This window comes from Lissotriton vulgaris, chromosome 12 (genome assembly GCF_964263255.1).
Source record: "Lissotriton vulgaris chromosome 12, aLisVul1.2, whole genome shotgun sequence".
NCBI classification, from domain to species: Eukaryota; Metazoa; Chordata; class Amphibia; order Caudata; family Salamandridae; genus Lissotriton; species Lissotriton vulgaris.
This window is the reverse complement of record NC_141700.1, coordinates 594,816,521-594,840,245: the sequence shown is the minus strand read 5'-3', so window position 1 is coordinate 594,840,245 and position 23,725 is coordinate 594,816,521. Positions and strand designations below refer to the sequence as shown.

The window sequence follows — 23,725 nt, the reverse complement described above, 5'->3', positions numbered from 1 at the left end:
TTTATACTGGCGCAGAATATGGACAACTGAGGAATTGTTTCACTACGCTAGGGGTCTCAAGGAAATTATAGAGAAGGACCGCTTCCACAAAATCAGCTGATTGAAAGCAATTAGATCCCTTCTAGGGAGAATGGGTTTTATTGACCTGTGGGATGACCCAACAAACGCTGTCTTCCCTTCTAAGGCAGAAATAAAGAGGAGATATTGGGAAATTATTATAACAGAGAAATGTGCCATGAGTTTGTCAACTCATCTCACAGAGCGCTTTCTTGAATTCAAGGCCTACCCAGCATTGGAACCATATTGGGATGCAATTGAAAAACCATTAGATCGTAAGCTCTACTTTCAACTCAGGGCAGGAACCCTTCCCATAAGGTCATTCACCGCAAGGTGGACAGGGAATACAGAAGATAAATGCCCTAACTGTAAAGACAAGAAAGGGACGATAAGTCACTTCTTGTTCTTTTGTCCTTTATATGCAGCAGCACGTGACAAATGGATAAAACCAATATGTCGTCAAATTGGCTTACTGAAACATGATGAGGCATTGAGAATACTATGCACTGATCCTAGCCTCCCGATCGCTATTGCTATGGCAAAATGTTTGAAATGGGCATGGATAATTCGATTGAAAGAAGATTGTTAGTAGCAAGGGCTGATGAGTATTATCATGTTGTGGGGCCTTCCCCTTGTGAAATTAACCTAGCCTATGTGACAATTAGATAAATAGCGGCTATATCGCCCATCCCTTTTTGTAAGAACATTCGACATAATCTTCTGGTGTTTAATTACTTTTTTAAACTGTTTTAAATATTTATATAAACTTTTTTTTTAAAAGTGATTTTGTATTATGAAAAATGTATGCTTGTGATACTTTTATGATCAATTTGTCGAATAAAGTTTTTTGAAATTGAAATTGAAATTAAAACTGAGACTTACTGGCTTTGAAGGTGTTTCTATTCACTGGTACGACACTCACAAACATAGTAGACCTTCATATATGCTATACCTACCTCCTAGTGAAAAGAGGGAGATATGAACTGACCAAAGGTATCTATAATAAGCCATTGTTTAAATGCAGTCAAAAGAAGAATATTTTCCAGGATTCCGTGATATTTCACTGCATTAACAAACGTACAGACTTTTGGCTCTTGAACCTTACAGTGCTTTCTTCCAAACAAAGTCCTCAGTGTGTCCTGTGTTTTCTTTCAATTTCTTTTGCTCTGTCTGGACATCCAGAGAGATTATCTAGAACTGAACCGCTTGGTTCGAGACAGATACTCTTCTCGTGTCTATATAACTTAGTTGTGGTAATTTTCTATCATTTGAAATACTTTGGGGGTAAGAAAAGCAAAACAAACAGAAAAGACAACATAGCTAAAAACAAAAACTACCTTTTTCGAAGTACATGGCCAACAATAGAAAAATTATAAGAAACACAATCCATACAACAAATAGCATTTCATGACATTCATTTAGGTATTAAGATAACATTAGAATTATGTCATTATTGCAATCACGTAATTGATTACTCATTCACAGATATACCACAAGCTGAAAATTTAACTATTTTCCGTAAAACCCGTTTAGCAGGTGTCACCTGAAGTTGATGAGTAACTAGGACAACTGTTTTCCCTTTCAGCTTTTTTTTAATGCATTCTTCAAAAATGTGCTTTCCAACATGGGCGTCGACAGCGGAGAGGGGATCGTCCAACAGGTAGATATCCTTGTCGGCATATACCGCTCGCGCCATGCTGATCCTTTGCTTCTGTCCACCAGAGAGATTAATGCCTCGCTCACCTATCTGTACAGGGGAAAAATCACAGGGGTAATTTTAGTCAGTCAATCTGTTGCATTCTGGGAGAAATCCAGCACTGACTGGGAGCCTTGGATCCCTGGAGTCTATTAATGCAGATTTACACAAACAGCACACAATGTGATGGGTGAAATGGATGAATTGATATAAGGCAATAGTAAGTTTTCTGGGTGTCATTCCAATATATCATTTTTTGCTTGTCTCTGTCACTACAAAAAGTGATCATCCAATAAACAAATCTAATTTTGCTCAACTCTATACCGAATTGTCCAGACTGATCTCTAGTCCTAATTTTGATGGGTATGCCCAGCCCAAGGTCACAGGCTTGCTTTGGCACAGAACTCAAGCAGTAAATATCTGCATGGCTCAGTGAGTCTGAAAGTGGTTGAGTTGATGTGGTTCCGGCAGTTTGAACTTTTCTATTTCGATTGGAGCTCACCCATAGTGGACAGTCCTTTTCTGAAGTGGAATAGTCAGCAAAAATAGACTAGAAAGTGGCCTACATTAAGCAAAAGCACATAAATTAATCCAATCATTCCTTCGTTTACGATTTTCTTTTTCTCATTGATGTGGTGCCAACTTGCTCATCCTCTGCCTATCTCGCAAATAATATTTAGCTAACCCGCCTCCTTTGACTCCGTCCTTTGTCTTTTCAAATGCATATGTTAACTCTTTTTGTGCAGTAAGGGGAACATTCCTGCACAAAAACAATCCATGGAGGCGTTTACCTCAGTCTATGTGTGCTACAGAATACAGAATACATCATACATGGAAAGAGAAATAAAACCCTTTTTCCTTGTTACGCTTTCTCTGGGGAGGCACAAGGTTTTGGTGCTGCCCTAGATTTATGTGATTTTGTAAAATTGAGGCAGCATCCAAATCCATGGGTGTTGCATGGGGACACCCTCGACAATGCTCATGGAATGCCTCCTTGATGCAGAGTAAGGCAACATAGTGCTTTGTGCTGCCTTGACTTACTACACATCTATAACACATTAAATAAAATGCTAGGTGGCTTTATGTCACCTCATAGGTATGATTGAGTGGCCTCCGCAACTGCAGCATCAAAAAAGTGACACTCTGGCGGCACAGGTAATAAGCCCCGTAACTTTGTATGTGTGCCAGAGAAATACATAAGTTAAGAAAAACAGTGGTCTCATACAAGGTAAATAGTTACAATATCACAATTTTACAATCAAAACTGGGATTTATGAGTGTATCAAATGGAAAAATAGAAATATTTATTAACAAATAAATTCAACGCACAGATTATTATACAGAAAGGTGAGTGAGCAGGACGTGAAGGGGTAATGTGAAATCAGCCGATTTCCTTACAGCAGGCATGTGACTTAAAAAGTGACTTTTCAACTGGTGAAAATGTACATAAGCAAAAAGTCACAATCAAATTTACATCTCATACTCCACAATTAGATACAAATTACAGTACTGCTCAGAAATAATGATGATGACTTGATATGATGTATGTGTAAAAAAAAGGGTTTGATAGTTTGTGCTCACTCCCAGACCTTACTTTACTTAGGCCAAATTAGAAATGCAGGGACTTCATGCAAAATGCCTAGCAAGATCCTTACTTTATGAAAAATTATAATGAAGGGCATATATGTCCTGGGCATAGAGAAACACGATTTTAAGTACAATATAACCATAACTGAAAACCAGGAACTCATGATCCTCAAAAACTATGCTTCAAATTAAGGCTCTCTCTAGGAATTTTACATGAAGGTGGCATAAATATATGGGGGTCTCAGACCAGTGGGATCGATTTTGAGGGGGGGGGGGAGTGAGCTCCCTGCAAATAAATGATTTAGTCTGATCTTTCTGAAGAGACCATGCATCTCTAATTTGGAACAAAAAGTTAGGTCTGGCAGTGGACACAAACGATAAACCCCTACTGAAGATGGACTTCATGTCTGGGGTAAGAGTAAATCAAATAGAGGTACAATGGTGGACAGAATGGGTGTGGATGTAGCAGTGGAGAGTGTCTTAGGGATATTGAGATGTCGGTATTTACCAATAGTAATGCCGTCATCTCGTCTGCCGTTCCCCCTATGACTCCCGATAGTATGTACCCTTGCCTCTCCCTCTGCCACGTCCCCTCCAGGGGTGACCCCTCTCTCCTTGGTCCCTGCCTAAAAAATAGTTTTTTTAGTTGTTTCTGGGGCCTGGTTGATTTGTTGCAGTGTTTGGACAAGATGTGGTGTCTATGTCAGCGCCTTCTGAGGCAGAAGTATCTGAAAACATGGTGTGGCATGTGTAATCATCTCTACCTCTGTTGAAGTATCATCCTGACTTGTCCTGTATATATTTATTGTTTTTTGTGTAAGGGTCAGCCTGTTGTTTATCGTATTTGGTTTTCATTGTACTTTGATAACCTTTCCAGTTTACAATGTTGACTGATGAAACTAAATTTACCTATTGATTTTTCTAGGGCATCTAACGCTTCCCTGGCATTATTGAAAGCAGTAGAGTTTTTTTCTTGAGTCTTTCAAGTCTGTCTATCTCTATCTGTCAGGCATCCACAACCCTGTTGGGAGTCTTTCCTAAAGGTGGACCTTTATGAATATAGTTGATGAACTCTTCCGTATAGGACAATGTTTCTTGAAGTTCACTAAATTGTTGGTTACCATCTTGCAATATGCTTTGAGGAGTTATCCCAATGTGTTCTTTACTTCTTCTATCCCTTAGAAGATACATACTGTGGAAATCCATTCACCACATTATTGGAGCTCCATTGGTGGAACATTTCCAGCAAGGGAATCACCCAACAGAGGACCATAAACGGCAAGTTATAAAACGTGTCTATGGACCCATGAGGAGGAGACATTGCAAATGCTATACTGCTTAGAGAACCATATTGGATTTATGGAGTGGACTCCATCACACATGGTCTAAATACAGTTAAAGACTGGAGGCAAGTAGCCATATACCAATCTCCTTATCTGGAACTTTACCAGGGGCCTCATTGCACCACCTAATGTAATGTAATTATGTTATATTCTGTTTAGACAATGTGTATTCCATGTATATAAAATACCCACATTCCTTTCCCTTTTACATGATCATATTTGGACTCATTTACACCTGTATATAGTGCAAAGAGGACTTTTTTTTACCTGTTCTCTACCCACTGTTTTGGTTCTCTCCAACTCTCTTTCCCAAGTATATGCAACATAGTCGATTGATACCATTTCTTCATGACCTTTCCACCTAATTACACATTGCATGGCCATTTACTTTATCCCTAAGCACATCTCTAATGCATCAGCACTCTCCACTTTGAGACCCTCATTGGCTTGTTGTTTCCAGGCAGTAATATTACATTTTCTGCTGGCGTGGCTCATGTTTTCTCAATGATTCCCCCTTATCAGCATGCCGTACACATCGTGCGGTCAAAGTTTTCATTCCATCGCTTCCACTCTAAATTATTTTGATCCTTCTGCTTGCTCAGTTTCCATGCAGTTTGAACACTGTTCACACATTTCATTTATTTATATTGAATGTCTGTGTTGAAGTGCGCTTTACACATCATGCGCTCGAGGTTTTCATGCCATTAGTTTTAGTGCTGTAACTTTCTTGTTATGGTTCGCCTGCACAGTGCTTACACTGTGCTTGTGAAATCTTGAGGATTTAATATATTTTGAAAGGGGGCCCATTGTCAGTTCCCGGGGCCGAATTACTGTGTCCATCACCTCTTGTGTGGAACTGTGTTTATTATTTACTTTCTCTGGCTACACACATTGAACCAGCTGTGTTACACCTCTGATCATGATTCTACCTAGGAGAATTCATTTGAAATTACTCTACATTCTATGTGGACTTAAGTTCTTGAACTTGATTTTATGACTTTGCTTTGGGCAGTTATATTAGTGTGCCGTCACGAGCCGTGTGAAGATATCTCCTCATTATGGAAGAACTGGACAAAACTGCCATCTACTGGTGTATTTTGTTTTATTGAATATAAAAATTACTGCTTAAAATTTTCTCTACAGTTTTTATGTTGCTCGGGTACTGAACCGAGCACCAGTAGTCAACTCGGATATCAAAGCGGATATCTTTATTTTCAGGTTTTCGACTGCTTATTATTAATCGCATAGCTGGAAACTAATGCATTTGCCAATGCTTCTTAAATTCTTTCTACTTGCACATTTGTCCATGGGCTTAGGTAATTAAGCTAAATATTTTTTGTTTTCAGGTGCGCTAATTGTTTTCAAGCTCAGCTAAATGTTGAACTATCGCCCCACCACACGCAGCTGCACTGTTTTGATTTAATGCTTTGCTTGATGAATATGAGGTCCATGTCCTCTTCTGTTCCCATGAGCACCTTGTGAATTGATAGTGCTGTGTATTTGCTAGTGCTGACTATGAATTGTGGGTACAAGTAGTTGGCTGGTGTGTGCTCTTTCCCTGGCCTGTTGACAATTACATAGTCCAGGTGTAAGGGTTAAATCCCCATCTTTTGATCCTCAGGGGCCTTTTCAGCCAGGGGTACCACAATTAATTGCTGGCCTGGTGATTGGTTAAGATGGCGAGCTTCTTCTTTTCATATATAATTATGTGAAAGTGATCACAAGCCCACATCACTGCTAGGCTCAACTTTTATGGTTGCAAGTAGGCTTTTTCAGCTTCTGAGAGATTCTGCTGGCATTTGGCATCACCTGCCATGGGGCTTCAATGACGTCTGTGGCGTGTGCCAGCCAACTGGGTTGGCATGCACTGTCACTTCAGTGTTCAGATTTGGGTGAAAATAGTCCATTGCAGTTGCCTCTTTGATTGCATTCTTGATGCATTACAAGCTTTTTTCGCATTTGGGCGACCATGTGCAGTCCAAGTTCTGTTTCATCATGTAGGGGGGGAATATGCTGATGGCCACATTGTCTCTGATTTGTCTGGCTCAGTAGCTCACCATGTCAAAGAATGATTTTAGAATGCTTGCGTCTTGTGCTAGTTTGGTGTCTCTGAGTGCTGTGACTTTCTCTGGGTCTGGTATCATTCCTGCCCCACAGAATGTGTGGCCAACGAACTTCAGTTTGGCCTAGTGGAAGTTACATTTCCCACCACTGAGTGTGTGGCCTGCTTCTATGAGTAGCTAACATACTCTGTGGAATGCTGTGTCATGCTTTTTTTCAAATTCCTGAATACCAGTATGTCATCTCACCTGTTATTGAAGGTAGGGTGGTTCGACATGTGTGCAGGACATGAAACAGCATTTTCACAATTGTTATGCCTTCTCCAGTTGCTCACTTTATAGTTCTCTTCTGCATATCCATGAATGGTTCTGCTATTCCATTGCTTTGGGTGATAGACAGTGGTGTTATTTTGCAGTGTTCAATAGGGGAAACAGCCTTTACAATGAAGGCTAAACAATGAAATGCCTTTACAACAGAGGCATTACAATGAAAACTCTTTACAATGCATATCTATACAATGAAAGTTTTTACCACGCGTATGCCTTTACCACAAATAGCTTTAGAACAAATTTAGTTGTTAAACCATGAATAGCAAAGGCATAGCCATAGAAAAAAATAAGGTACGATGTGTATTAAATGTAAGTATTAAGTGTTAAAAATATATATGCAAGTCAAAAAATGCTTTTCCAATAAAAACTAGGTCCTAACTATAACTACCTACTGGCAAACGCCAGTAGTATGTATGTATATTTATATCTATATATCGGTAACTATTTCTATCTATCTATCTATCTATCTATCTATCTATCTATCTATCTATCTATCTATCTATATATATATATATATATATATATATATATATATATATATATATACATGATACATGATTTAACATCTTATATCTAGCCTTTGGAGTGGAGGTCTGCGCCTACTTTAACCGCTACCAGAAGCAGTTGGGATCCTTCTTTTCATATATATACATATATATATATATTCACTGAAAAAACCATAGGTTATAGACCATATATAGTTAGGAATTCGCATTTACAAAACCTTATTTTACTCACACAAAACCATTGAAATTCCATATATAGTTAGTTGCACTAACTATATATCGCGCACCCGCAATCCACTGCTGATGATGTCACATATTACATCATTCATGACATGGTCAGTGACATCACTGATGACATCACTGATGACATCTCAAATGACATCACTGATGACATCTCAAATGACATCACTAATGACATCTCATTTGACATTACTGATCACATCACTGATGATATCATTCATGTGATAATACGATGAACCTCTTCAGACTCTAATATAACCTTAGATACAATCAGTGTAAACAGACACTCACAGACTGTCACTCATCCATGGAGTTACTCACACACCTAGTCAGTCATGCAAAGAATCAATCACACCTCCATTTCCTCAACTATACAGTTATACAAACTTTACTTATTCAAACATATACTAACACATATTTACTCTCTTATACAATCCCTGATACAAGTTCACAATGATCCATACAGCCACTCACACATTCACTGGCTCTTATGCACAGTTATTTATATATGTCAACTCTCACATGTACTGTGTTTTACATATGTACTTACTTTGACATGTAGCACTGAGATATCCATTTACTCACCAATACACTCATGCACACAGTCAACCGCCCATACAGCTGTTTCCACATGCACTTTTGAAACCATACATCTAGTGAATCAACTGCTCACACATCTATGCACAGAGTCATACACCTCCCAGCCACCCACACACACACTCAGTCTCCCATACAAATACTTGGGCAACCAATCAATAACCCATATAGTTACTCATATAGCTACTTATCAACACATGCAACAGTTTACAGAACAACAGACATAATGATGCACAAATTAAGACAGTTTAGTCACTAACCCATGCACTCAGTGAGACACATTTAATTACTCACTCATACAGTCAGTCATGCACCTACTAAATCCTTCATCCAGACACTTATACATCCACTCATTCTTCAATATGTAAGACATATTTTAACTTTACAGAAACATACAGTCACTGGATGTTGTCATCAGTGATGTCATCAGTGATGTCATTTGAGATGTCATCAGTGATGTCATCAGTGATGTCACTGACCATGTCATGAATGATGTAATATGTGACATCATCAGCAGTGGATTGCGGGTGCGCGATATATAGTTAGTGCAACTAACTATATATGGAATTTCAATGGTTTTGTGTGAGTAAAATAGGGTTTTGTAAATGCGAATTCCTAACTATATATGGTCTATAACCTATGGTTTTTTCAGTGAATTTCAAGGTTTTGTAAATGCTAATTCCTAACTATATATGGTCTATAACCTATGGTTTTTTGAGTGAATTTTCAAGGTTTTTTAAATGCTAATTCCTAACTATATATGGTCTATAACCTATGGTTTTTTCAGTGAATATATATATATACATACATATATAAACATATATCATCTGTATATCTATATAAATACAAACATAAATGCATGCATACATATACTTATATGCATACAGATGCATGTTATTTACATGAAAGTTGAAAAAACACTAATAAAAGCAAAGCTAAAAAGCCACCTCATTACAAACAGAATGGCTTTAACTTAAACGAGGGCGAGATCTATTGCATTTTCAATGCTTGTTTACTTTGGTTCCATCAAGAAGGCATTCAGATGTGTGACACATTTGCCATAAATTCTGAATGTTAGCACTCTAGTTGCACATTAGATCACTGTAGTAAAGCTACTGCTCACCAGGGACGTCTGCTGCTGGTATTCAAAGTGCATGTTTCAGTCTGCATGTCAGAATTTTTTTAATGAAATAGAAGAGGATTTGAGAAGCCACTCAAAATGATCCCTAATTTTTCTTTCTGAAGCACTAATCATACTTTCTATGGCAAAATTAACCCCCTCATGTTGTTCCTTTTTAAATTGAGTGTTTTCAGACTTACCACTTCATTCTAATCAAGATGGCTTCTGGTGTGCCATACTTTTGTCATAAGTAAGACTGTTAGCGCTCTAGTTGTTCTTTAGAACACTCTGGGACATTCTGTCATTGGGCTATACTTGGGGTACATCTGGGTGATATTTGGGCTACATTTAGGCTCTTTTGTCTCTGGTGGCCAACTTGGGAGACTGTATGTCAGAATTATTTAATGAAATTGAAGAGGGTTTGAGAAGTCACTCAAAATGTGCCCTAATTTTTCTTTCTGCAGCACTAATCATAATTCATATGGCAAAATATACCCCCTCATTTTGTTCCTTTTTAAATTAAATGTTTTAAGAGTTACCACTTTATTCCAATCAAGATGGCTTCAGGTGTGCCATACCTTTGTAATAAGTAGGACTGTTAGCGCTCTAGTTGTTCTTTAGAACACTCTGGGGCATTCTGTCATTGGGCTATACTTGGGCTACATCTGGGTAATATTTGGGCTACATTTGGGCTCTTTTGTCTCTGGTGGCCATTTTGGGAGACTGCATGTCAGAATGTTTTAATGAAATAGAAGAGGATTTGAAAAGTCACTCAAAATGTGCCCTAATTTTTCTTTCTGCAGCACTAATAATACCTTCCATTGCATAATCTACCCCCTCATTTTGTTCCTTTTTAAATTAAATGTTTTAAGAGTTACCACTTTATTCCCATCACGATGGCTCCAGGTGTGCTATACCTTTGTAATAAGTAGGACTGTTAGCGCTCTAGTTGTTCTTTAGAACACTCTGGGACATTCTGTCATTGGGCTATACTTGGGCTACATCTGGGTGATATTTGGGCTACATTTGGTCTCTGGAGGCCATTTTGGGAGACTGCATGTCAGAATGTTTTAATGAAATAGAAAAGGATTTGAGAAGTCACTCAAAATGTGCCCTAATTTTTCATTCTGCAGCACTAATCATACTTTCTATGGCAAAATATACCCCCTCATGTTGTTTCTTTTTAAATTAAATGTTTTAAGAGTTACCACTTTATTCCAATCAAGATGGCTTCAGGTGTGCCATACCTTTGTAATAAGTAGGACTGTTAGCGCTCTAGTTGTTCTTTAGAACACTCTGGGACATTCTGTCATTGGGCTATACTTGGGCTACATCTGGGTGATATTTGGGCTACATTTGGGCTCTTTTGTCTCTGGTGGCCATTTTGGGAGACTGCATGTCAGAATGTTTTAATGAAATAGAAAAGGATTTGAGAAGTCACTCAAAATGTCCCCTAATTTTTCATTCTGCAGCACTAATCATACTTTCTATGGCAAAATATACCCCCTCATGTTGTTTCTTTTTAAATTAAATGTTTTAAGAGTTACCACTTTATTCCAATCAAGATGGCTTCAGGTGTGCCATACCTTTGTAATAAGTAGGACTGTTAGCGCTCTAGTTGTTCTTTAGAACACTCTAGGAGGCTGCAGTAGAACACAAAGGAATCAACTGACAGTCTCTGTCCTTGTTGGATGTACATGTTTTACTGAGAATGTCAGACTTCATTTTCACATGACTGAGAAAGATAATGTGAATTTACAGAAAATATGCTTTCAGTTTAGCTTATAGATCCCCTTCCAAACCACTGTGGGAAAATCATGAGATATTAGTTTTCTTTCAAACAATATTCATGATATCACAGCAGAAGGTTTTTTCACATGGTAAAATCACCTTAGAACCCACCACAATTCCTAAAACGAGTATGGTACCATCAACAAATGATTTATAATGTAACTAAAGTCCTAAAACCCTCTATTAACTACAATGCTTTTTAATGAGGTGCTATCATGTATATTGGTCCCAAGATGGCTGCCAACACTTCTTGGATGAAGTGCTGACAGCCAATCAGATCAGATGTGTGGTTAGGCTCCGCCCAGATATGTATCTTTTTTTGAACCTAAATTACTCAAAATCCACTGGAGCACATATATTGAGACCTAGCAAAGGCACATTGGGCTAACAGTCCCTACAATTTTGCCAAGTTTCGTGCAAATCCATTCAGCCGTTCGAGCTAAAAGTGAGGCCAACCGCCCTATGGAAATTAACATGGGAAAAACGTGTTTTGGGACCCCCCTTTTTTCTCGGCCCCTCCTTGATGAAACCCCCCCAAATTGTCAGGGGCTGCTCAGAAACAAAATGTTCCATTTTCCTGAAAATTTCAGCCAATTCCGTCCACAAACGCCAAAGTTATTAGACATAGAATTTTCAAAAAGCCCATAGAGAAAAAATCCTAACTATATATACCTACTGGCGACCGCCAGTAGGTAATATATATATATATATATCTGCTCCTTTCCAATCCGTTGCTGAAAGCAGACACGGACCACAATTTCAGTGGAAAAGTAAAGTTTCTTTAATGCTCGGCCATGACCTTGATCACATGGCAAACGCTGCCTTAATTTTTTTCTTTTTAAAGTGATACGTTCATAGCAGCATCAATGATTAGGCAAAGACAGTAAAGACATACTTCTTTAGAATGTTTTTTCCATGTGAGGATTCTGTTTCACAAGACGTGTCAAAAATTAAATAACATTAATGAATCATATTTAAAAAACATTTTTTCTCGATATAAATATCCCCATAAATACAATAAAAGGATAAAATAGATTTTTAAAGATTTGTGCATTTCATGAATTGCTGCATAATACATTAATTTTACAGCAACTTTACCTTGTTGGATGATTGCGTGGGTATATGCAAATCTCCGATTAGTCATTGTGGGAAAATCATTGTTTTTGGTCCGGCCTGGATTATGATGGATAAAGCGAGATGCAAATATGATCGGTGCAAAAAGAGCTAAATGATTATGTGCTGCTTTAATTGCTAACTAAAGTGCATTGGTGCTGGATTTGTTAAAAAAGACAATTTTTTGTGGATCAGGCAGGTGTGATAGCCCCCGAATATTGTGATGCTTTACTCCATTGGGTCAAATCCTTGTATAAATACGTTGGGACTTCTGTAGTATCTGCATATGTCCCGACACAGAAAGCCTGTGTGTACATGGAATATCTGTATAAATACACTTTAAACCCTAGTTAAAAAGGCAGTTCTGTAAGAGACAATAAAAAGTCAGTGGTTTGTGGTTAAAAGCATAATAGGAGTTCTAGTGCAGGCAAGTGAATAAATCCTCAGTTATATTGAGCCCCCCCGGAGATTTGCAATCTAAATCTAAGATGTACGTTATTTCTAATTTTCTGAGGGTGCCTTCTCTATCACCGCCCCTTCTTTGAGCTACCACCGTGTCTTTCAGGTAATACCTGAAGTGTTCCAAATTATTTTGGTGTTTCTCTTTAAAGTGGCGGGCCACTGAGTAGGTTGCGTCCAGATTTACTATGGCTTTTATATGTTACAATATTCTCTTGTTGGCCTGCAATTTGGTGCTTCCCACATATTTTAAATTACAGAAGCACTCCCATACATATATTACACATTTTGTTTTGCAGTGCAGGGGTTTCAAGATTGTATGTTCCTTATTGCCAAGTTGTGTGGTGTAAGTTGCTTTATTGATTCAATATTGGCATGCCTTGCAACTCTTGCATTTTACAAACCCATTATGTTGAGAAAGTCATGAATGCTGTTCTGTTATCTCTGGACTTCTTTTGACCAAACAATTGCTCATGGAAGGGGCATGTCTGTAGGTGATAGTTAAATTATGAGGTAAAGAGGCTCCAATTATTGGGTCACTTAAAACTATTGGCCAGTTGTTCTTCATTATGTTTTTTAATGCTCTATCTTGTAGTTGTATGCCACGAGTCATCTTGGCTCACTCCCTGTTTCTGTTTGGCCTTTTAGTTTTGTTACCAAGAGATCAGAACTGCATAGATTGGATGTTTTGATAATGGCTGCATTTATCTTTTTTTGAGTAGCCTCTCTCCATAAATCTGTTCTTGCTAGCCTATTATGTAGATTTTTTGGGTTACTACAAATTCTTCTTAATCTCAACATTTCCCCATAGGGAATGCGTTCTATTAAATGTTGTGGGTGAAAGCTAGTTGAGTGCAGTACTGAGTTGCCTGTGGTTTGTTTGCAGTATACCTTTGTTTCTAGTTTGTTATTTTCTATGTATACTTCAACATCCATAAAATGCACCATCTTATCACTAATAGCGGCTGTAAAACTCAAATTCAATTCATTGGCGTTTGTGGCTGAGACAAATTCTGTGACATTTGTATAGGTCCCATCCCAAATAATAAACAAATCATCAATACATTTCAGCCACCATTCCACATTATTTTCCATGTAAGGTTTGTGGGTGACGCCCAGTACCAGCTTCTCCCACCAGCCCATGTGTAAACTAAGCATGGGCGGAAAATCCGTTCCGCTCGCGGATTTTGCGGATTTTCAGTAAATTCTCAATCCACGAACTCTCGCGAATTGACCGAAAATCTGCACATTCGCACGCAGCGGATTTTTTTTCTTGGTGATACAATATTGCAGCGTGCAGCGTTCACTTACCGTCATTCAGCGTTTACCGAGTTGTTTTTCTCGATATTTTGCGAGTGCTGCGCCATTTTGGATCTTGCTGCGGGATCCCGCGGGAGTTTGGCGACCGCGATTATGTAATCGCGGCTTGCCACCTTGCACAGCACGCATCGCGAGAGTTCGCAATTGCGAACACGTAGAAGCGGCGGGCAGCAACAATCTCGCACTCGCGAAATTACAAAATTTGAAATTCTGCACAAGAAATCCACCAGCAAGAAGCATAAACCTTCTGAAAATGATCATTTTTATCAGAATAACTCCTCAGGTTGACATTTTCCTGCACTTTTTTTGCATGGAGTCCATTTTTTGGGGGGGGTGGGGGGTGGGAGGAAGGAAGTGCCCCACAGTCTCCAACTTCCTGTTCCTGTCCAGCAGGCTCCTCCCAGTGCTTTCTTCATGTGCTGGTCACTTTCATTCGGATTCTTGACCTGGAAGGATTACTTTTTGTGGATGCTGCTGGATATTTGGATTTGAGGGATTTTTGACTTTCTTTGGATCACTTTTGGATTAGAAATTTCACAAGTAAGTTTGTTTGGGGCATTACAGTTGCTGCAACTACAATTTTGGAATGTTCGATTTTTGGGCTGTTGTTGGGGCCTTTTGACCAGGGGTAGTGAGTGGTGCATGGGCCTAGTCTTTCTGTGGGGTGTCTTGAATTTAAACTTCATGGAGGGCATGGATGGCATGGGATTGTGCTGATTTTTATGTGGTTTTCTAGTTTTTGGGCTGTTGTTGTGGCCTTTTGACCAGGGGTAGTGAGTGATGCATGGGCCTAGTCTTTCTGTGGGGTGTCTTGAATTTAAACATCATGGAGGGCATGGATGGCATGGGATTGTGCTGATTTTTCTGTGTTTTTCGATTTTTTGAGGTGTTCATGGGGACAGGCCATGTGGGTGGGGGCCATTTTGAGTGCTGGTACAGGCAGGCCCTGGCCATGTGCTGGGAGGCAAGGGGCCATTTTGAATGCAGGCAGTGTTTTTAGGCCTGCAACCATTTTGCCTAGCTTTCAACCATTATGCCCAGGGGTAGTGAGTGGTGCATGGGCCTAGTCTTTCTGTGGGGTGTCTTGAATTTAAACATCATGGAGGGCATGGATGGCATGGGATTGTGCTGATTTTTATGTGGTTTTCGAGTTTTTGGGCTGTTGTTGTGGCCTTTTGACCAGGGGTAGTGAGTGGTGCATGGGCCTAGTCTTTCTAGGGTTTCTTCATCTGTAGTGCTTCATTTTTCTTATTTTAACAAAACATTCTGCCACAATTTTAACATACTTCTAAACGTGAACTGTTCTGCTCTTACCATGGCTTGCAAATCCCCGTGTTTATTAAAATGAGAGTCTCCTCCCTTTTCGGCTAGTAACCGTGCTCTGGTACAAAGTGAAGTTTTTGAGAATTCGTGGCTTTCTCTCTTATAATCCCATGACTGGTAAATGACTAATTATTCTCTTCAGGTGTGAGACTAGTTCTACTCGAAAACTAAAAACGAACTTCTACCCTTCCCATTCATTAATCATTTACATGGCACTTCAATTCCCAAAAATCTGACGAAGAGAATTTAAGTTCTTGAAATGCATTGGGCTACCAAAATAAAATTATGGCATGTGGAACCTACCTCGGATTCCTGAGCTTTTTGTTAACAAACATACATCGTAAAACATTGAGTAAAATGAATTGAGGATGAAATTAGGATTAAAAGTGTAAAACGGTCAGTTTACCTATGAAGAAAGAAAGAGTAAATATATCGCAATTGCTTCATTTGATTCAAACCTCAGAGTTCGGCTGTGCAGCCTGAATGAATCGTATCGCAGGTTCATAGTGGTTGCAGTGTCTTGAATTTAAACATCAGGGAGGGCATGGATGGCATGGGATTGTGCTGATATTTCTGTGTTTTTCGATTTTTGGGCTGTTGTTGTGGCCTTTTGACCAGGGGTAGTGAGTGGTGCATGGGCCTAGTCTTTCTGTGGGGTGTCTTGAATTTAAACATCATGGAGGGCATGGATGGCATGGGATTGTGCTGATTTTTCTCTGTTTTTTGATTTTTGGGCTGTTGTTGTGGCCTTTTGACCAGGGGTAGTGAGTGGTGCATGGGCCTAGTCTTTCTGTGGGGTGTCTTGAATTTGAACATCATGGAGGGCATGGATGGCATGGGATTGTGCTGATTTTTCTGTGTTTTTCGATTTTTGGGCTGTTGTTGGGGCCTTTTGGCCAGGGGTACTGAGTGGTGCATGGGCCTAGTCTTTCTGTGGGGTGTCTTGAAATTAAACATCATGGAGGGCATGGATGGCATGGCATTGTGCTGATTTTTCTGTGTTTTTCGATTTTTTGGGGTGTTCATGGGGACAGGCCATGTGGGTGGGGGGCATTTTGAGTGCTAATACAGGCAGGCCCTGGCCATGTGCTGGGAGGCAAGGGGCCATTTTGAATGCATGCAGTGTCTTTAGGCCTGCAACCATTTTGCCTAGCTTTCAACCATTATGCCCAGGGGTAGTGAGTGGTGCATGGGCCATTGTCTTTCTGTGGGGTGTCTTGAATTTAAACATCATGGAGGGCATGGATGGCATGGGTTTGTGCTGATTTTTCTGTGTTTTTCGATTTTTGGGCTGTTGTTGTGGCCTTTTGACCAGGGGTAGTGAGTGGTGCATGGGCCTAGTCTTTCCGTGGGGTGTCTTGAATTTAAACATCATGGAGGGCATGGATGGCATGGGATTGTGTTGATTTTTCTGTGTTTTTCTATTTTTGGGCTGTTGTTGGGGCCTTTTGACCAGGGGTACTGAGTGGTGCATGGGCCTAGTCTTTCTGTGGGGTGTCTTGAATTTCAACATCATGGAGGGCATGGATGGCATGGGATTGTGCAGATTTGTCTGTGTTTTTCGATTTTTTGGGGTGTTCATGGGGACAGGCCATGTGGGTGGGGGCCATTTTGAGTGCTGGTACAAGCAGGCCCTGGTCATGTGCTGGGAGGCAAGGGGCCATTTTGAATGCAGGCAGTGTTCTCAGGGCTGCACCCATTTGCCTTGCTTTCAACCATTATGCCCAGGGGTAGTGAGTGGTGCATGGGCCTAGTCTTTCTGTGGGGTGTCTTGAATTTAAACATCATGGAGGGCTTGGATGGCATGGGTTTGTCCTGATTTTTATGTGGTTTTCGAGTTTTTTGGGTTTATAACTGAACTGATGTTCCTCTGTCTTCCATTGCTTTTAGGTGCACAAGACTCAAGAGAACCACCAGTGCCAGGAAGAAGTCCTGCAGCGATGTGTGTGTGCAGCATAACGTCACGTGACGTCACGTCTGGCCACAGACAACTGTGCAACTCGTGCAACTGCGGCCTGCTGTTCTGACTTCTGAAGAAGATGGCCCCAAAAAAAGTTCCCCGTAGCTCCTCTAGTAAAAAAGTTGCCAGTAAGGAGCAGAAGAAGCAAGTTACCAAGGAGACTGGTGTGCCGCCCGCCACATTTTTTGGGAGTAAAACAAAAGGTACGCCTGCAGCACCAGCGGGATCTGCTGGGGACCAAGCTGGGAGCAGCACCCCCGCACCATTGGGCTCAGTGCCACCACCACCACGACCATGCCAACTTAAGTCCAAGCCCTTGAGTGCTGCAGAGGCACTTAGTCTAGTTGTTCAATCACCATACAACCAGTGATGTTGGCTCATCGCAAGAAAGTAGCAGCAATGTCCCTCAATCAACACAGGTTGTTGTAACTCATCTGACGAGTGTTGAACAACCACAGCCACAACAACAACCACATGTGCAAGTACAAGCCCAAGTACTTGTGGAAGGAGAGGCAGTGCAAGGAGATGCGCAAGCAGAGGTGCATGGAGGGTCACAAGTGCCCACAATTGTTGTTCCTCCCGAAGTAGGGGCACATCAGAAAATCGACAATCAAGCTGAGGTATCATTTGAGGAAGCCACTCCTCCTGATGATCATTCATTGTCTTCCTCATCCCTAGCAAGGAAAAGATCAAGGGTGGTGTCTACATCTTCTTCAAGCCCACTTCCTTCTGATGATATGGATCAAACTTGGGAACCACCACTGCCGTCTGAGAGTGAGGCACACCATGATCTGACAAAGGTAGTTAAGCGTAAAAGGAAGGTCGTCGAAAGTCTCATAGGTATGGAGTGTGATGAGGCTCAACAAGAAGTGGCGGATACTACTGCTGATGAAGACTCTCACGACTACGACCCAGTCATCATAAAGGTCACTGCAGCCCCAGCGGGCATGCAGCAAACAGACATTTTGACCCTAGCCCGAGAAGCTGCTGAGTGTGATGATGTTGCCGACGAGGAGGCAATGGAAACACCACAATCATTGGAGTTAACTAGTACACCAACACCTACCGCTTCCATATTTCTTCCTCGCCAGAAAGGACCTCCATCCATCTCGACCTCAATTAGTGGTGGTGAAAGTGCACAACGTAGTAAAGTTCGGCAATCCACATCCTCCACTTCATCTGACATTAGCAGCATGACCACCACCACCAGTATCGCCGCCTCCTCCGGCCCCCACAGACATTTCAAGTCCGCAGTTTGGGACTTCATTAGTGTTTGCCCAAAAAAGGAAAACTTCGCAATTTGTAGCATTTGTAAGCATGCAGTTAGTCGTGGTAAGTTTGGTACCAACTATGGTACCAGAGGCCAGAGAGGTCATCTTAAGAGACAGCACACTGTCCAATGGTTTGCGCACCTAAAGGAGATCAAGGAAGCCTGAATTGCAAGTCAAGAAAACATTGATGTTTCATCTGATGATGACGAGGAGGAAGAAGTGTCAAACACTTCACTTACACCCAGTACCCCTGTCAGCAGCACACCCCCTGTGAGCCACACTAAGAGTGTGGGAGAGAGTGAGACAGAAATGCGAAAAAGTTCATCAGCGAGCGTAACTGGGTCGAAGAAGTCATCATCATCATCATCCCATAAAAGCATGGTTCAGGGCAACATTAGAACCATGTTATTTTCAGCAGCGCCATATGATCGCAACCCCCCACTGACACGTCCGTATAACACTAAGCTGGCTAAAATGCTAGCTCTGGACCTTCTCCCTTTTTCTTTTGTAGAATGGATTGGTTTTCTAGAATTAGTGGCAGCGCTCTGCCCTAAATGGAAGGTTCCTAGCCGGTTCTATCTTGCCAGAGTTGCGGTTCCAGCACTACATGAAGATGTGCTGGAGGTGATTGGGGCAGCTTTGCAGAAGAGTGCTATTTACACTATACATCTGACAACAGACATGTGGACCAGTGGCACATGCGCTGATTACATGTGCATCACTGCACACTGGGTCTCTTTTTCAGGGGTTAAAGCAAAGCTAAACGCAGGTGTTGACCCGGCCCAAGTTTTTAAAGCTTCTCGGAAACATGCAACACTAGCCATGTTTGGATTGGAGAAACGTCATACAGCAGAAAACATTTTGAATGAGTTTAACACAAAGGTCTTTCATTGGCTGTCCCTAAAAAAACACCAGATTGGTTATGTTTCCATGGATAATGGCGCCAATGTAGTTAAGGCGATGGATCTGGGTCACTATTTCAGAGTGCCATGTTTGGCGCACTGTATAAACCTGGTTGTTAAAAAATTCTTGAGTGATGAAGACAGTCCAGCGTGCGAGTTAGTGGCCACCTGCCGAAGAATGTGCAACCATTTCAGCCATTCTTTTAAGGCCTGGAAGCATCTGAGGAGCCTGCTACATGAACGTCGAATGCCAATGAAAGCACACATCCAGGAGGTGCCAACACGTTGGAACTCAACCTTCTACATGCTTGAGCGTCTGCATGAGCAGTATACGGTACTCGATCACTATTTCTTAACACTGGGTACAGCTCAGAAGGACCGGAGGCCAGATGCGGCGCAATGGAACCTAGCAAAAGCCTGACAGACATGCTTCGTCCTTTTGAGGTCTTCACGCGTGCAGTCAGCAAGGAGGACTGTAATTTGGGAAAAGCTATCCCATTGTTGCGCATGCTGGAGCACCAACTGAATGTTTCAAAAAGATGAAAAAAAGCAAGACGCTTTTGTTTTGGCGGAGAAATTATTAGAGCGCCTACTTGGTGATGAACGTCTTAAAATGATCCACTCAGAACAGCATTACATTTGTGCAACTATTCTGGATCCACGCTACAAATAGGCGCTGGCAGGCCGAGCATTCTTTCCTTTTGATGATGAAGATGTTACAAAGTAGGCTAGCCTTGTCAGCCATGAGGTTTGAAAGAGAATGGCAGCAAATTGAAGGAAAAGGCAGTACATCAGCATCAGCAGGCCATCATCAGTCAAAAGAATCCACTTCTGCACCTGTGGCTGTGGCACAAGTGACCTCTCAGCCGTTAAAGACACCGGCAACCGGATCATCTGCACCGGACACAACAGTAACATTGGATGCAGAAGAGGATTGGCTAACTTGGCTTGGGTTTGGTTCTCAAAAGGTCCCAGCAAAAAGTAAGCAAAGTGAAGAAACCTTGGAGGACCTTGAGTCGATGGTGCAGGACTATCTGAATGACTCAATAGAGGTCTATGTTAATGCTGAACCATTGGCGTATTGGCATGGGAAAAAAGAATTGTGGGCACAGATCTCCAACCTGGCTATAAACTACTTGTCTTGCCCACTCGCAAGCGTGTCTTCTGAACATGTTTTCAGTGCTGCTGGTGGCATTGTAACTTCCAAACGGACCCGCCTCTCGCCCAAAAATGTGGAGAGGTTAACAATGATCAAGATGAATCAGCACCTCATACCACCAGATTACAACGTACAAGAACAAACGCCGGATGAAGACGAGGAGGACAGCAACTTAGATGAGGGAATTTGTTCTCTGTTAGGTGACACTGACCTACTCCTGCCTGAATTCGCAGAGTATGAGGACAAACTCTTATTCTTATTCCCTGACACCGAACCCTGAAAATGAGCCAATGAATCAATAACTTTCTTTTTCGTCCTTTTTCACTTTTATTCCTGTGTGTCTGTCTTTCTTTGTTTTGCACAGTTAATATAATTAAAACTTTAATCACCTAATCACAAAAACAAGCCCATCAGCAGAACTGTCTTCACTTGTTTGCTTATTGATTTGAAGGTGCCGCAGTCTGCATTCCTCAGGTTCACAAGTTCACAAGAACATGCTCCTCTATCCTCCTCCTCCAGACTCCTATTTCCCTCAAAGCACACGGCTGGATTACGCCCAATGAAGAAAGACTCTGCACTTGTGAGGGTGTTCTACTTCTTTGCGGGTGAGTTGGCGGGTCTTGGGGCCATTGCTGGGAAGCTCTAATACCGGATAAAAGTGGTTTGGACCAAATCGAAGGTGAATTTTTTTTAGCATTTTTGCTGACTTGCTTGCCTTTGAGGTGCTCTTTGGGGGGATTCCGGGTGTTTTTGGGTGGGTTTTGGGGCTGGGAGCACTGCTGGGACAGTCTAATTTTGATTGCATTTGCTTTTCAGGATATCCGTGGTGGAAAACGGGAGTTATGACCTAGCTGCACAGCGCGTTTGGACCGAAGGCCGATAAATATTGTAAGTATGAGATTTTCCTTTTTGGCTGTTTGGGGGTGTTGTGCTTTTTTGCGGGTGGGTTGGCGGGTCTTGAGGCATTGTTGGGAAGGTCTAATACTGGATAGAAGTGGTTTGGACAAAATCCATGAGGGAAAAGTTTTTGCTATTTCTGACATTTTGCTCAATGTAGCTTTTTTGGGGGCCTGTTTGGGGGGCTTCCTGGTGTTTGTTGGTGGGTTTCGGGGTCTGGGAGCACTGCTGGGTGTTGATACTTTTAATTGCAAGAGGTTTGAAGCAAATCCATGGTGGCAGAGGGGAGTTAGGGCCTAGCTGCAGAGCGCGCGCTGAATGATTTTGGAAATTGCCATGAAAATGACTAAGTTTCCATTTTTGTACTTTTGATTTTTGGCTGTTTGGGGGTCTTCTGCTAGTTTTCGCCTGGGTTGACGGCTCTGGGGCCATTGCTGGGAAGCTTTAATACCGGATAAAAGTTGTTTGGACCAAATCGAAGGCGAAATTTTTTTTGCGTTTTTGCTGACTTGCTTGCCTTTGAGGTGCTCTTTGGGGGGGTTTCGGGTGTTTGTGGGTGAGTTTTGGGGTCTGGGAGCACTGCTGGGACAGTCTAATTTTGATTGCATTTGCTTTTCAGGAAATCCGTGGTGGAAAACGGGAGTTATGACCTAGCTGCACAGCGCGTTTGGACCGAAGGCCGATAAATATTGTAAGTATGAGATTTTCCTTTTTGGCTGTTTGGGGGTGTTGTGCTTTTTTCCGGGTGGGTTGGCGGGTATTGGGGCATTGCTGGGAAGGTCTAATACCGGATAGAAGTGGTTTGGACAAAATCCATGAGGGAAAAGTTTTTGCTATTTCTGACATTTCACTCAATGTAGAGTTTTCGGGGGCCAGTTTGGGGGGCTTCCTGGTGTTTGTGGGTGGGTTTCAGGGTCTGGGAGCACTGCTGGCTATTGATACTTTGATTGCAAGAGGTTTGAAGCAAATCCATGGTGGCAGAGGGGAGTTAGGGCCTAGCTGCAGAGCGCACACGGAGTGATTTTGGAAATTGCCATGAAAAGTGGTTTGAACAAAATCCATGAGGAAAAGCCTTTTGGCACTTTTTGTAACTTATGGTTCGTTAGGGTTAGCCCTAGCAGCAGGATTCCATGTGTTTCGGGGTGTTCTAGATTTTTGCAACTGAGTTCTGGGGTCTTAGAGCACTCGTGGGAATGTCTGATTTTGGTTGCAAGTGATTTGAAGAAAATCCATGGTGGGAAAGGGGGGATTTGGCATAGTTAAAGAAAGCGTTTGCCACTATTCTTAACTTAGGGCTCGTTAGGGTTAGCAGTATTTGTATTACATGTGTTTGGGTGGGGGGCTGTTTGTGGGGGGGTTTGCGAGTCTTGGAGCGATGCTGGGCATGGATACTTTTGCTTGCTTGCAAGTGGGTCGAATACAATCCACGGTGGGTAAGGGGGTATTTCGGCCTACTTTTACTTTCAAAGTACCTTTTGTCACCAGTTTTCTACTAGGCCTCGTCTTTTGATATCTGATTGGGGGTCTTCTACATTTTTGCGACTGGCTTTAGTAAGGGTCTGGGTGGAAGCACTGCTGGGAAGTTCTAATTTTGTTCTAAAACACAGTTTACAGTACACCTAGCTTGAGGGGAAAGATCCTCTAAATTAATTTGCCCATACTTATTTATCCTTCAAAAGGAGACTCAGACAGAGTACGCACTTTCAAAAATATTATACTGTCTATTAGGAAAGTCAAAGTGTGACTTTTTGCACTACACAGCGTACATACCTTATATTTATTTATCAGTGGTGTTCTAATATCACTTCCTGTTTTTCCATCAATAATTACAGGCCGGGTTTCAGTCTGTGCAATGGGAAAAAAAGGATGAAGTCAGGCTTCACATTAGCGAGCCGCAATTGAGCATCAGCCAGGCAGACAGTGGACAGGGTTTCTTCTGGTCACCAACATTGATGGACGAAGCGTCAGCTGGAATGGAGGAGTGCCGCTAATAA

General features: G+C 41.5%; 1 protein-coding gene across 1 annotated transcript in view; it reads right to left on the bottom strand.

The window, feature by feature from the left end:
• The window catches only part of LOC147677799 (ATP-binding cassette sub-family C member 12-like), a 2,578,840-nt gene that overhangs the window by 1,189,819 nt on the left and 1,365,296 nt on the right, over positions 1-23,725 (bottom strand). Inside the window, exon 15 of the mRNA XM_086945588.1 lies at positions 1,601-1,804. Within this exon, the coding sequence (XP_086801714.1) occupies positions 1,601-1,804 (204 nt within the window). The remainder of the gene's footprint in view (positions 1-1,600; positions 1,805-23,725) is intronic.